At 33.2% G+C, this 14,748-nt stretch overlaps 1 protein-coding gene across 14 annotated transcripts in view; it reads left to right on the plus strand.

Moving 5' to 3' along the window:
• RALGAPA1 (Ral GTPase activating protein catalytic subunit alpha 1) overlaps positions 1–14,748 on the plus strand; it is a 247,220-nt gene that overhangs the window by 202,189 nt on the left and 30,283 nt on the right. For 13 of the 14 annotated variants that reach the window (XM_041758106.1, XM_041758107.1, XM_041758108.1 and 10 more), the window contains one exon: positions 13,239–13,397. In XM_041758106.1, coding sequence (XP_041614040.1) covers positions 13,239–13,397 — 159 coding nt within the window. Of the gene's footprint in view, positions 1–13,238; positions 13,398–14,748 lie in introns of those variants that run through there. The other variant, XM_041758113.1, reaches the window with a different exon arrangement.

Here is a 14,748-nt window from a genome sequence, read left to right on the forward strand (position 1 = left end):
ATGGTATATCTTTCTCCATCCCTTTACTTTTAATCTGTATGTGTCTTAATATTTTAAGTGGGTTTCTTATAGCAACATATAGGTGAGTCTTACTTTTTTGATCCACTCTAACAATCCTTGTCTTTTAATGTGTAGTTAGATCATTGACATTTAAAATGATCATTGATACAGTTGGATTAACATTTACCACATTTGTTACTTTTTTCTATTTGTTACCCTGTTCTTGTTTCTGTGTTCCACACTCTTGCTGCCTTCTGCAGTTATAAATGAGCATTTTATATGATTCTATTTTCTCTCCTTTTTTAGTGTATCAGTTCACTACTTTTCTTTTTTAACTTTTTTTAGTCACAACCCTGGATTTTGTACTATACATTTAGAACTAATCCAAGTCCACTTTCAAATAATACTATACTGCTTCATGGATACTGCAAGTACCTAATAAATCACACGGTATATTTAATCTTTCCCTTTGAACAAACTGATCTGTTAAATCAGGTAAAAATAAGAAAAATAGAAGTTTTTCTTTTCCCTTCAGTTATTGATTATTTGATGCTTTTCTTTATGTAGATCTGCATTTCTAACCTGCATCATTTTCCCTCGTCTGAAGAACTTCTTTTACCATTTCTTCTAAGTAGGTCTACTGGAAACTAATTCCTTCAATTTTTGAGAAAGTCTTTATTCTCCTTTACTTTTGAAGGATAATTTTACAGAGTACAGAATTCTAAGTGTTAGTATTTTCCCTCAACACTTTAAATATTTCATTCCATTCTCGCTTGCATGGTTTCAGGGGAGAAGTCAAATGTTACTCTTTATCCGTGATTTTCTGAAGTTTGATGATTTGTCTAAGTGTAGGTTTTTGGGCATATATCTTGCTTTTAGTATTCTCTGAGCTTCTTGGATCTGTGATTTGGTGTCTGACATTAATTGGGGGCAATTCTCAATGTTGCTTCAAATCTTGCTTCTGTTTTTTCTTTCTTTCTTCTCCTTTTATGTATGCTACAGTATTTGTGGTTGTCCCATAGTTCTAGGATATTGTTTTAGTTTTTTCCACTCTTTTCTCGTTGCTTTTCAGTTTTAGAAGTTTCTATTGTTATATCATCAGGCTCAGAGATTCTTTCCTTAACCATTTCTGGTTTACTGATGATATCATCAAAGACATTCTTCAAATTAGTTACATTGTTTTTTATCTCTGACATTTCTTTTTTTTTTTAAGATTTAATTTATTTATTTGTTCATGACAGAGAGAGAGAAAGAGAGGCAGAGACACAGGCAGAGGGAGAAGCAGGCTCCATGCTGGGAGCCTGATGCAGGACACCATCCCGGGACTCCAGGATCACGCCCTGGGCCAAAGGCAGGTGCTAAACCACTGAGCCACCCAGGGATCCCCTCTGATGTTTCTTTTTGATTCTTTGTGAGAATTTCTATCTTTCTGCTTACATTATTCATGTGTTCTTGCACGTTGTCAACTCTTTCCATTAGAAATTAGAACCCATAGTGTGTTAATCATAGTTGTAATTCTGTCATCCCTGCCATTTCCAACTCCAGTTTTAATGCATTTTCTGTGCCTCCAGCTGTCCACACTAAGTCTCCAGGGATTTGCAATTACAATTTATGTTTTCCTACCTTACAACAAGTTCCTACAGAGGTTTCTGCTTCTTTGTCATCCTCCATTTTTGTCTGTCTGTCCAATTTGGGGGCAACAGTTTACCTGTAACCTAACTCTTCTGACCTAAGATGAGTATTTGGTTCTTCAATTTGTTTAGCCTTTTACTTGTTGTTAGGAGAGAGTGGCAACTTCTAAGCTGCTTATGTACTAGATTGTAACTGGAAATCCCAGAACTTTATCTTCCCAAATGCAAACTCTGTACCCATTAACAATAACTCTATTCCCCACTCCACCCATTCATTGGTAACCTTTAATATACTTTGTCTCCATGAATTTGCCAGTACTAGGTACCTCATTTAAGTGGAATCATACAGTATTTGTCCTTTTGTGTCTGTCTTATTTCATATAAGGTTTTTAAGGTTCATCAATGTTGTATCAGGTGTCAAAATTTCACTCCTTCCTGTGGTTGAATAATATCCCATTATGTGGATATACCACATTTTGTTTATTCATCTGATAGACATTGTGTTGTTTTTACTTTCTGGCTATTGCAAATAATGCTGCAGTGAACATTGTCATGTATTTGTTTGAATCCCTGTTTTCAGTTCTTTTAGATATATACCTATGAGTGAAATTCCTGGGTAATAATGGAAATCATATGTTTAGCTTTCTGAGAAACTGTCAAACTATTTTCCACAGTTACTGTGCCAGTTTTACATTTCTGCTATGAATGCACAGGGTTCCAATTTTTTCATATCCTTGCCAACACTTGTTATTTTCCATTAAAAACAAATGTAGCTATTCTAATAGATGCATAGTGGTATTTCATTGTGGTTTTGAATTAGAAATGCAGGGATCCCTGGGTGGCGCAGCAGTTTGGCGCCTGCCTTTGGCTCAGGGCGCGATCCTGGAGACCCGGGATCGAATCCCACGTCGGGCTCCCGGTGCACGGAGCCTGCTTCTCCCTCTGCCTGTGTCTCTGCCCCTCTCTCTCTCTCTCTGTGACTATCGTAAATAAATAATAATAAAAAAAAATTTTTTTAAAAGAATTAGAAATGCAAATGACTAGTGATGTGTATCTTTTCACTGCTTATTGGCATTGGTATATCTTCTTTGGAGAAATGTCTATTCCATCTTTAACTCATTTTTAATTAGGTTGTTTACATCTTTGTTATTGAAGTATAGTTCTATGTATATTGTAGATGTTAATCCCTTATCTGATATAAGACTTGCAAATATTTTCTCCCATTTTGTGGCTTGTCTTCACTCTCTTGATAGTGTCCTTTGATGCACAAAAGTTTTAATTTTGATGGAGTCCAATTTATTTTTTATTTTGTTGCCTCTGCTTTTGGTGTCCATTCTATAAATCACTGCCAAATCTGATGTCGTAAAGATTTTCTCATATGTTTTCCTCTAAGATTTTATAGTTTTAGCTTTTACATTTAATTTTTGAATCCATTTTCTTTCTGTATCAGATTGGGACAGTAATGTTTTTATATAGTGTGAGATAAAGATCTGACTTCATTCTTTTGCATGTGATAATCTAGTTTTCCAGTCACTATTTGTTAAAAAGATTGCACTTTCTCTCATTGAATGATCTTGGCACTCTTGTCAAAAATCAGTTGGCTTTCTATGCAAGGGTTTTTTTTCTGGACTTTATTATTTTCCTTTGGTCTAAATGCCTGGTGGGTTTTTTACTTTAATTAAATGCTTTTATTACTATAGCTTTATAGTACGTTTTGAACTCAAGTAATGTGAGTCCTACAACGTTGTTCTGGGTTTTGTTTTTTTTTTTTTTCAGTGTCATTTTTACTATTCAAGTTCTTTTGAGAGTTCAGATGAACTTTAGGATGAATTTTCTATTTCTGCCAACAACCTTTTTGGGATTTTGATAGAGATTGCATTGAATTTTTATATCAGTTTGGGTAATATCATCATCTTAACAATATTAAGTTTTCCATTCCATGAACATGGGATATCTTTCCATTCTCTTCTATAATCTTTAAAATTCTTTCAGCACTGTTTTGTAGTTTTCAGTACATGAGTCTTTTTCCTCCTCAGTTAAGTTTTTCCATTGTTTTATTTTTTTATGCAATTGTAAATGGAATTATTGTAATCTCCTTTTTGTTTTGTTCACTGTTAGTATATAGAAATGCAACTGATTTTCAGGTGTTAATTCTGTATCTTGCAACTTTACTGAATTCACGTATTAGCTCTAACAGTGTTTCTGTGGAATCAGAGGTTTCTGTATATAAGATCATGTTTTTTCAGTGTTTCTGTGGAGGACTAAAAGCTAAGAGCTTCCTTGGTGCACCATTTTGGTGACATCACACCCTAGGAAAACTTTTGACTTTTTTTTCTTTTAAGCTAATTCTAAATTTAAAATTTTTGGTAATTTACCAACTGGAAAAGTGCTGGTATTTTTTCCAATTATTTAGTAAGGAGAAAGGACATATTTACATGGCATAATATTCCAACTGTTTAATATTGAGATGCCAGGAGTATTGTGACTTTTTCAAATGTAAGCATGTTTGTAATTTTTAAAATTTTTATAATGCAAGCATGTATATTATTTCAGTTATAATAATTATACCTGTTGGGTTTTATTTGGGGGGGGGTGTTTCTTTTTCATGCCTGTTTTATTGAAGAAAATTACCATAATTAAATGGACTCTTTTACTTAAAGCAATATAAAGGCTTGGTTTGTTTTAGCAAGAAAGCAATGTCATTGCTTTCACATGTATAGGACCTACCTTATGAAAGTGAAGTCCATCAAAATTATAAACAATTTGTAATAAAGCAACATCATTTTGGAAGGTATAGTTCTCAAGTAATTTAAATCAGTTTAAATAATATCTGTATCAGATTGGGGCTAAATGAGGCAACATCTTTTAATCCAGGAGAAAGGGAAAATATACCTGGTCTCATAATTCAGTATAACTATTCGAAACCCTCTTTTTATAGGAGGAAAAAAAGAAACCCTTATCATTTACTTTTCTCTTTATACTGAGTTTTTCATTTCCCAATTCACTATGAATGTTGCCCTTAATCTGCTCTTCAGAGTCCTAGTATGTAAGATTTTTCTAACGGGCTTACATTTTAGCTCTATTATAGTATCAATTTCTTTTTAATAAAAGGTTAAATATTTAAACATAATCATGGAAACCAGTTGTCTTATACCAGTTCTCCTTAATAAAAAAATCACTTTCTGTATTGGTATTTTTTCTCCTGAATTTAATAAATTCCACATTAGTGGTAATAAGTTGAGGCCTAGAACATGTGTCCTATTACAAATGAACAATTGGGTATCATTAGGTTGTCCCCTTTCCTCTGTAGATATATCTTTAGGTGTGTTAATCCATTCAGTAGACACATTAATGAGCACTGGTTGAAGTGTAATATTGGAGGAAGTAAGGCTCGTTGACCTCAACATGGAGTTTAATACCTCTAATTAAATTAGGTAGTCCACAGTCAGTATAAAGAAATAGCCGTGCCTCTGGCAAGCTAGAATTATTTATGACTCTGGTTCTTTGTTTTAAACTTGATAGAAGAAAATCATTTATATCTATTTTATAGAAACTAATTTTAGTTCTCACTTTTTATTTAAAATATGGTGATTTTGTAAATTATTTTTAAGCATTTTATTTTCTCAGAATGAGAGGTAAATATCCTTGAACCTGTTTAAGTATAGTGTTTTATTTCTTGTGAAGAGAAGCTTTTTCAGGCTCAAGACAGTAGCAGCAGAATTTTTAGAACATAGAATCTACTTTTTGAACAAAAGAATCAAACATTCAGTTGAACAAAGAACTCTCTTAGAAATATTATACTACCATATCAAAAATCCTCATATAACCCTAGACAAAGCTATCTGTTCTATAAATTATCTGCGGAAGATTGATGGGAAAAAAAATCACTTAACTGAGTTTATTTTGTTTACTCTTAAATATCAAACATACTGCAAGCATTAGTATAAAGTGTTCACAGGAGCTTGTCTCGTTTCTTTGGTCTCCTTGTTCTGGCCACTTAGTGATACTCTGCTTCATAAGTAGCTGAATCACCCTTTTAGAACTTTTATGAAGATCAAGTTGAGATTATTGTAATCCACTTAGAGTCTCCAGTCTATCATTTCCTTCACCCCCCCCCCAAAAGAAGAGAAAGAGGCACTTAAGTCAGTTTCCTCTGAAATATTGTTAGTGTAATAGCACTTCATTTTCTGTTTTGTAATTTGGTCACAATAGTTTCCCAAATAAACGAGCTTCAATTGAACTAATTGGTCTGATTTTAATTTTAAATCTATTTTTATTTTGTCTATAAATAAAATTGAAATATATTCTACTTTCCAAAGAACTTTTATGCTAAATATAGTCTGGAAAATGAATTCAAAAACAAATTTAAGAAATAATAATAAAATTTTCATTATTTTAATAAAAGTATAGTTAGTATAATTGATTAATGAATGGAATTATAGTTTTAATCCCAAAGTAACAGCCTTACATAATATAATTCTATTTTAATATCTTAGACTCTGTCCTTAACCGCAATTTCTGTAAATATACTTTTATGATGAGAATAGAGGATAGGAGCACCTGGGTGGCTGAGTGGTTGAGCATTTGTCTTTGGCTCAGGTCATGATCTCCAGGTCCTGGGATCGAGTTCCACATTAGGTTTCCCACAGGGAGCCTACTTCTCCCTCTGCCTATGTCTCTGCCTCTCTTTCTGTGTCTCTCATGAATAAATAAATAAAATCTTAAAAAAAAATAAAAAAGAATAGAGGATAAAGAAACCGGGAAAATAAGTGGTTCAGAGTAAATTTATCTCACCATTGCAAATGGTATAATTTGGATGCTATAGCAGTAGGTTTCTATTGTATGTGGAATAAAGTTCTAATTCTTCACTATAGCCTTCAATGCCCTATAATTTGGCCACCTCCCTGCCTATCTCTCTGATCTCATCTCATCTGTTACTTTTCATTTAGCACAATCTAGCCTCACTGGCTATCATCCTAACCTGCCAGCTTGTCAAGCTTATTCCCATCTCAGAGGCTGTGCACTTACTGTTCTTTCCATTTGAAATGCTCTTTCTCTACATCATCAGGCTTTCTGTTCTCAGATTCACATCACAGTTTCTCAGACCTTTCCAAACCATCCTAGCTAAAAGAATCCCCTTCACCCAGCAACACTACCACATTACCCTATTTTATTCTCTTTATAGCACTTATACCTCTGGTCACCATCGAAGTGGAATCTTTAAATGGATACCGTAATTTCAGATAATTCTGTTTTCATGCTGTGTGCTATGTAATAACAAAAAAGTTACCTAGATAAGTACTGCGATACTAGAACTGGATTTAACCTGATCATGTCTTACTCTAGTTCTTTCTCTGAGCCCTTTCTTAAGTCTCTTTCTTCTGTCATCCTTTTTCTTTCCCATCTGTGTTTCTCCATTTCTTCAACACAACAAGCATACAAATTTGAACCCCCTCTGGTGTTCTTCCAAGAACTGTAAAGTTCTCATTTAAGTCTAAGTCTAACCAAAAAAGAAGTCATCCCACATGTCTAAAACCTGTTGCTTCTCCTTCTCTAAAACTTCAGATTCCAAAAATTTCCCAATATAATAGCTTTGTTTTTTTGAGTTTCTGTGATGGAAAATATTTTAAAGGAAAATTTCATACCAGGCTTCTGATTATACTAGAAGTCAAGTCCAGTAGGGATTTTCCCTTTTTTTCAGTTGGTTGGTGAAACATTTTAAAACAGTTTTCAAGCTACGGTCTTCTCAAACACATCTTCTGCACATAAGTCACACATTTCAATAGCATTTTCAAGCTATCTTTTTAATACTTAGCAGTTTGTATCGAGTGCCCACCCCGTTAAGGTAATTATATCCTAGACACCATGCCTATTTCAAGAAGCTTTACTTAATTACTAAAAATGAATGATCCGGACAGCAAGTGAACATATGAAAGTATGCATAATCCTAAACCTATGAACCTAAAATCAATAACATGACTGAAGAGTATATGATAGTTTCTCTTTTGCTACATGTGGGTGTTTGGAAGATGAGGGAAAGAATGAGTACTTGAGGCAGTATTACTTAGTTTCAGTTTCTACATGTATACCACTATCTCATAAATTGCCTAACTTAATTAACTTCTGTGCATTCTTCAAGTACCATTATACATCACTTTTCTTTGTTATTTGCATCCAGAGAAATATATTTAGAGGATTATCTGTCTCATTAATTATTCATTTATTAATTATTTTACTCCGTCTCCTCCACTGGACTTGAAGCTTTGTGAGAGCAGACTGTGTCTGGTTTGTTTGGGGTTTTTTTCACCATCGTATCTACACTCTAGGCAGCACAACACATTTAGTCAGGTTTCAGTATTTGCTAATGTATGGAGAAAAGTGGATAGGAGGAGGAAAGGCTTTTTAAGAACTCATGAACTACTTCAGGTACGTAGGATGACTAACATGACCTAAGGCAACAGGAGAGGAAATAGGAAGGAAAGAAAAGAAACAAATGTTTTTTTTTTCTTTTTCTTTTTCTTTTTTTTTTTTAAGTGAAGACCTCCCTAGAAGATATTATAAGGACAACAGAAATTGGAGACTTCCAGATTTTGACCCTCAGTAATTATAATTAGTTATTTGGTCCTTTTAATAGAAATGGGGAAGTCAGAGAGTAAGCTGATGGTGGTGTAGTTACTAAATATGAAATCTAGTCTCCAGCTCCAGATCAATGATATTTTGAGGCATTGAGGAAATCTAGAATTGAATGTAACCTCTGATAATCATGGAAAATGAAAACACGGTCTTAAGATAGACAAACATCTGATTTTCATGAAAGAGTATGGAACAATCAACTAACTACAAAAATTACTAACATTCATGAGCTCCATGTCAATACTTGACAAAATAGGATTATTCAACAGATGGTTTCTGAGCACTTAGGTAATGAAGTAGTGATCACTAGGAACCACCATGAGTTCACCATAACAAATCACATCAAAGTAACTTAATTTGTTTTAATAGGATTAGTAGATCAGGGAAGGCCATAGAGTATAAAGCATTTAGCTAAGTTGTTTGTTGTGAACAAGTTGAAGAAATGTGGTCTTAAAAATAGTTCAGTAAGTATATTCATGACTGGTTATATAATCTTACCTAGAGACATAAATTAATTATTAAAGAGACATATAGGAAGGTGGTTAAAGTATGGTTTCTGAAATTAGACTGCCTCGGCTTCATTTCTGACTCTGCCACTTACTAGTCATATGACATTAGGCAAGTTAATTTATCTTTTTAAGCTTCAATTCCTCACCTGTACAAACAGGGGTAATAATAATTGTACTTACTCTGTAATATTGTTGTTAAAACTAAATTATGCCAAGGCACTTAGAAGAGTAAGAATTTAATAAATGTTGGCTATTATTCCAACTAGGAGGAACATTCATGATGACTTGCTGTATAAGGCTCTTTGTTACCCAGACTTGTCCCACTTGACATTTTAATCCAAAATCTAATGAAGACATAAGAAATTGAATATAAGGGTAACCCAAATCTGGGAAAAGATACTGCCAACATATTGAATAGCAGAGTCAGGCTAACAGAAGACTTTGATAGGTTTAAAGATAATCTGAAACTGGCAAGGTGAAATTTGATAAGAATAAATATGAGGGATCCCTGGGTGGCGCAGCGGTTTGGCGCCTGCCTTTGGCCCAGGGCGCGATTCTGGAGACCTGGGATCGAATCCCACGTCGGGCTCCTGGTGCATGGAGCCTGCTTCTCCCTCTGCCTGTGTCTCTGCCTCTCTCTCTCTCTCTCTGTGTGTGTGACTATCATAAATAAAAATTAAAAAAAAAAAAATTTAAAAAAAAATAAAGGCTGATCCTTTAAAAAAAAAAAAGAATAAATATGAAATTCTCCCTTTAGTTCTAGTAGTCAGTTTTACTTGCTTAGAACTTTGTAATAACAAGACTTAAGAGTTTGAATTGACTACAATGTCTATTTGAGCCAACTCTATAAAAATGTAAAAAATAATTTAGTTAACAGAACAAGGAAGTGATCCTTTGTTGACTGATTGTATTAGAGCATATATTAATAATATGTTCAATTCCGGATACCACAATTTAATAGAAACATCAGTAAACTGAGGTAATAATCCAGGATAATGAACAGATTTGTAAGCTAAAGAGTAGGAACTAAGGACATATTTAACATGGAAAAGAAATAATTGAGATGTATATTAGGCCATTCTTCAAATATCTGGAAATATAATATATAGAATATAGACTGGATTTACTTGGTCATATTAGAAGAACTAGCTTTAGGAAGCAAATTTTAGCTCAGTATAAAGAATATTTTGATTGTAGCTCTTTAAAAATGAATGGGCTGGTTCATGAAGGTGTAAATTCCCAACTAGAAGTATTCAGACAGAAGCAGGATTACTTGTCAGGGATACTGCAGTGGGAAATCAGAGCTTTAGGGTCTCTTCCAATGCTGATATTCTATAGTGTATTGAGGACTTCAGTTTTACACATGTTGAATTTCATTTAAGTACTTTATCTTTATGAATTGATTATGGATAATCTCAGCCTATATTACATGCCCTGAAATAAAATTATTTCAGCAGCATTTGAAGTGAGTTGGAAGAATCGTTTGGTTGCCAATCATTTTAACAGATTTATCCCAAAGTCTTGTACTCCATTTCAGAAGTGACTGGCATCTGGGTACAAAAACATATAGGTAGGAATTCTTTGAGAGTCCTCAGAGTATAGAAAAACCTGGAGAGTTATACACAGGACACTTGTAAGTCCATAAAAGATAAACATGAAATAATAAACATGAAATATTATATATATTTATGTTAAATATGTTAAACATACTACTGAAATTTCTCTTAATTTCTGTTAATACTCAAAATTCATTCTTTCAAAAATTCCTAAGATAATGCATAGCAGTGATTAGCAGTTTCTCACTTTGTGTTTATTATATAGCAGGTTTTAAAGACCTAAGGTTACAAAAACATGCCTAATCAGAACAACATAATTACTCTTTCAAAAATGATACGGATGTTCTTGAAGCTTTCCCTTCAGAATGCTTGAACATATTTAGAATGACTTTGTTATATGTGTGGTTCTTTGCCACAAGTATCTGTATTACAGCATCTTAGTAAAAATATATTGTTTTTTTCCATGAAACTTCTATAACAGACTTTTAATACTCTGTGGTAGATATTTGAAGACAAGCTGGGTTATAAGATAAAACTTTAGTTGCCCTTTCTCTCATTTCTTTAGATAAGTGGACACTAGAAATTATAGATAGCTTTGGCAAGAGTTCAAGGGTTAATGTAGCAGATAAATAAAAGGAATTTTCTGTAAATTGAGACCTGCATTATTTCAGTTGTCTTGTCTTTCCTAACCTAACTCATTTAATTTTAAAAAGTAAATACTTAAATTCTTCCTGACAGTGTGCTCAGCTTTTACTATCGTTTATTACTTCAATTATACTTGATATCACTTAGAACAATCTGCCATTTGGAAATCTCAGTATAGCCTGGAGCTTAGTATTAGATCTGGCTGCTATTGTAACATGTACAGCATATGACATTAATGTATCAAAATTAGATTGGATCATCCCTCCTGGTTAAATTTATTTCACATTTCTTTTGTATTCAGTTAACATAAACCTATTAGGGAAGCTGACACATGGGGATGGCTGTATAGGAAGGATATTTTTAAAGTATTTTGATTAAAAAATGAAATTAGAGAGCCATGGCTCTTCTAAGTTGTGTAATCCATTTGGTTTTTAAAAATGTCCCAGAGCTCAAGTACTAAATTTTAAATGTATATTATTCAAGGGGTGTGTGTATCTACACATGTGTGTGGCTTGGTGTAAATAATGACAATTAAAATGTAAACAATATTTTGATAGTTAGGCCTAACATCATACAGTAGGAACAATAAGCATGTTTATGGTTTCCAAAAAAGAAAAAAAATTAATATGCTTAAAACTAAAAAAAAAAAAGTCTCCTTAAAAGAAAATAAATATTTGTATACTGTATTTCTAAAATAATAGATTCTCTTCCCTAGATTTAACTTGAGTCCTGTCTCACAAAACTTTGAAGTGTCTGAGGGGGGCATTTCTTGCTTAGGAATACAATGTTAGAGTTCAGGAATTTGCCTCGTGTTTTCAGATATTTTAATGACAACATTGTGATTAAGATTTTCTAGATAGACTTCCATGAGGGACTTTAAAAACCATTAGCACACTGGTTCTTGGCTTTCTTTGTTATGTATTCCTATTTGATAGACTCTCTTCTCTGAAAAATACACAAATAAAATTGTACACATAATTTTCAATATTCATACCCCATGAGCCCAAGTTAAGAACTCCAGGGTTATGGGGTACCTGGCTGGCTCATTTGGTAGAGTGTGCAACTCTTGATCTCTGGCTCATAAATTTGAGCCCCACATTGGATGTAAAGCTTACTTTAAAAATTTTTTAAAACAATTTCAGGGTTAAGGATAACAGAAGAGAGCCTTTCATTAATTAGACTTCTTGTTTATTAGTTGAAATGACACATTTAACTTTTTTCCTACTCTGTGGTCTTAAAGCCAAGTAGATTACATACTTTAAAAATTGCTTGTATGTTAGCTCATACAGAAAATATTGATGGCACTTATCCTAGTTCTCTCCTCCAAAGCTTCTAATAAACCTTCAATGTGTCACACATACAGTATGTCAATTTATCTGAAAGTAGTAAAGAAACCCATGTGAGATAAGCACCAAAAATGGACTCAAGTGTTTGTAGTGACAGAATCAATTAATCTACTAAGATAACCAAATTTTATATTAAAATACATGTTTATATGATAATTTCTGTGAAGAAAACTTTATAATTTATTGAAACTCATTACTAATGGGTAATGTATTCATTTTTCTAGTAACTTAGAAATCCAACTTTTGGATGTTTTAAATTTTTATAATTTTAATTATCATAATGTTAACTCTTTCTGATTGCCAGAAGCACCTTTGTAAGCAGCACAAAATATATTTAAACAATATCTTGAGAGTCTAGCACATTTTAAGAAGTCTGTCTGCCAGAATTTTATACACAACATTTCATAGGCAAACCCTGGAAAAAAAACCTGTTGAACCATATACAGTCAACTTCCTCTTACTCAATAGATTATTTACCCAGTTTATGAATTATCTATTTCTTTTCCCTTCTCTTCCTGTTGCCTTCTTTAGGCAATTTTACTGCTCATTAGCCCTTTGAAAGAGTGGTTAGAAAAAAGAAGAATCTTGTATTGCTCATTTTTTTTTAAAACATTTAAACAATCTTTTAAAAGGTTTTGTAGTGGGAAACTAGTATGGTTACTAGTTGAGTGTCTATGCTGTATGTGAATATTTTTTATTCTCTGCTTCTCATTGACAGGAGACAGCTGAAAATTTTCTCCTGCAGTGTCTCCAAATATTTTGAATGTTTGTGTTGCATGTGAAAAATGATCAAAGGAAATTCATGAGTTTTTTTTAATTTCTTTACTTTTTAATCTTTTTATAGTATGTTGTCAGTAACTGTATGAAAAGCTATATCTTTTTTCTAAAGCACTATCAACTATTTTCTTGGTTTTCCAGTTGAGACATTTGGGAAATGATGAAGTACACATTGTTTGGTCAGAGCATACTAGAGACTACAGGAGAGGAATTATTCCTACAGAATTTGGTGATGTCCTTATTATAATATATCCAATGAAAAATCATATGTTCAGTATTCAAATAATGAAAAAACCAGAGGTAAGAACTCCTTATCCTACACTTCATTCATGTATCTTGAGCTCTTTATGGGTTTGTGAGTTTCTCCTTTCAGAAGAATTAAACTAGGCATATCAGGTTGTAAAAACAGAGAGAAATGAGACACAGACTCTGGAAACTATGTAAATTGTCTAGTTCAGAAGGAGCTAAAACTGGAAAAATAGCAAAGAAACTGTGTTCAAATGGGAGAAGGCTAAGGTGATACAGAGTAGAAATTCCTCTCTACTATGCTCACAAAAGGATTACCTTTTATTAAGAGGATGATAATAGTTTCCTAAAATATGCAATAAGAAGTAATCATTCCCTTTAGGATAGGAATGTATGATTCCTGTGTTTTTAGTTGATATATCTTACTAAGGATGTCATGATTATTTAGTCATGTTCTGTAATAAATGAAAGTTCTACAAAGTAAAAAAAAAAAGTTGTTCTAGTTGGATCTCTTATAGCATAGGGTTGAAACACAGTTGCAGTAGTCTTTTCTTTCAAAATAATAATATAAAAAAAGTATGGTAGTGTTTTGGTGTCTTTCTTTTTTTAATTGAATACTTTTTGAATTTTTGGAAAACATATTTTTTGACAGTTGATCATGAATCTTTAGAATTTCTTGAATTGTACTAAGTTTCCCATGTGTGAATTTAAATTTATAGTCAGATTGTTTTAGGGTTTATCTAAACCAGAGGTCAGCAAACTATGGCCCACTTCTATTTTTGTATAGCCTACAGGCCAATAATGGATTTTACATTTTTAATGAGTTTTTTCCTCCTTGTTCTTTCGTTTTTGTTTTTGTTTTGTTTTCAGTGTCTTCCCCCCCCCCCCCCCCCCCCGCCAGTTTTTCTTTTTTAAAAATCAAAGAAGATGGGTTGCCTAGGTGGCTCATTCAGTTAGGCATCTGCCTGTGACTCAGATCATGATCTCGGGGTCCTGGGATCAAGACCCATGTTAGGTTCCCTGCTCAGCAGGGGGAAGGGTGGAGGGGGAGGAGTCTGCTTCTCCTCTCCCTCTGCCACTCCCCCTGCTGGTGCGCTTTCTCTCTCTCAATCTGTGTCAAATAGATAAATGAAATCTTTCTTAAAAATTTAAAAAATACATATCAGGGACAATATATGGCCACAAAGCCTGAAATATTTACTGTATTCTGTATTATCCACAGCTCCCATCCTTGCCTTCAGCTGTCATTTGTCCCAACCATATGCAAATAGAATAACTTTGAAACTGTCAGTCATCTGGTAGAAATGACAAATATCAAAGCATAGATATTTTCTAATAAATGTCTCTTAGGTTCTGAAATAGAACTGGCATCACACAAAAATAATGAAAAACTAACTTGCTGCCT

This window comes from Vulpes lagopus, chromosome 6 (genome assembly GCF_018345385.1).
Source record: "Vulpes lagopus strain Blue_001 chromosome 6, ASM1834538v1, whole genome shotgun sequence".
NCBI lineage: Eukaryota > Metazoa > Chordata > Mammalia > Carnivora > Canidae > Vulpes > Vulpes lagopus.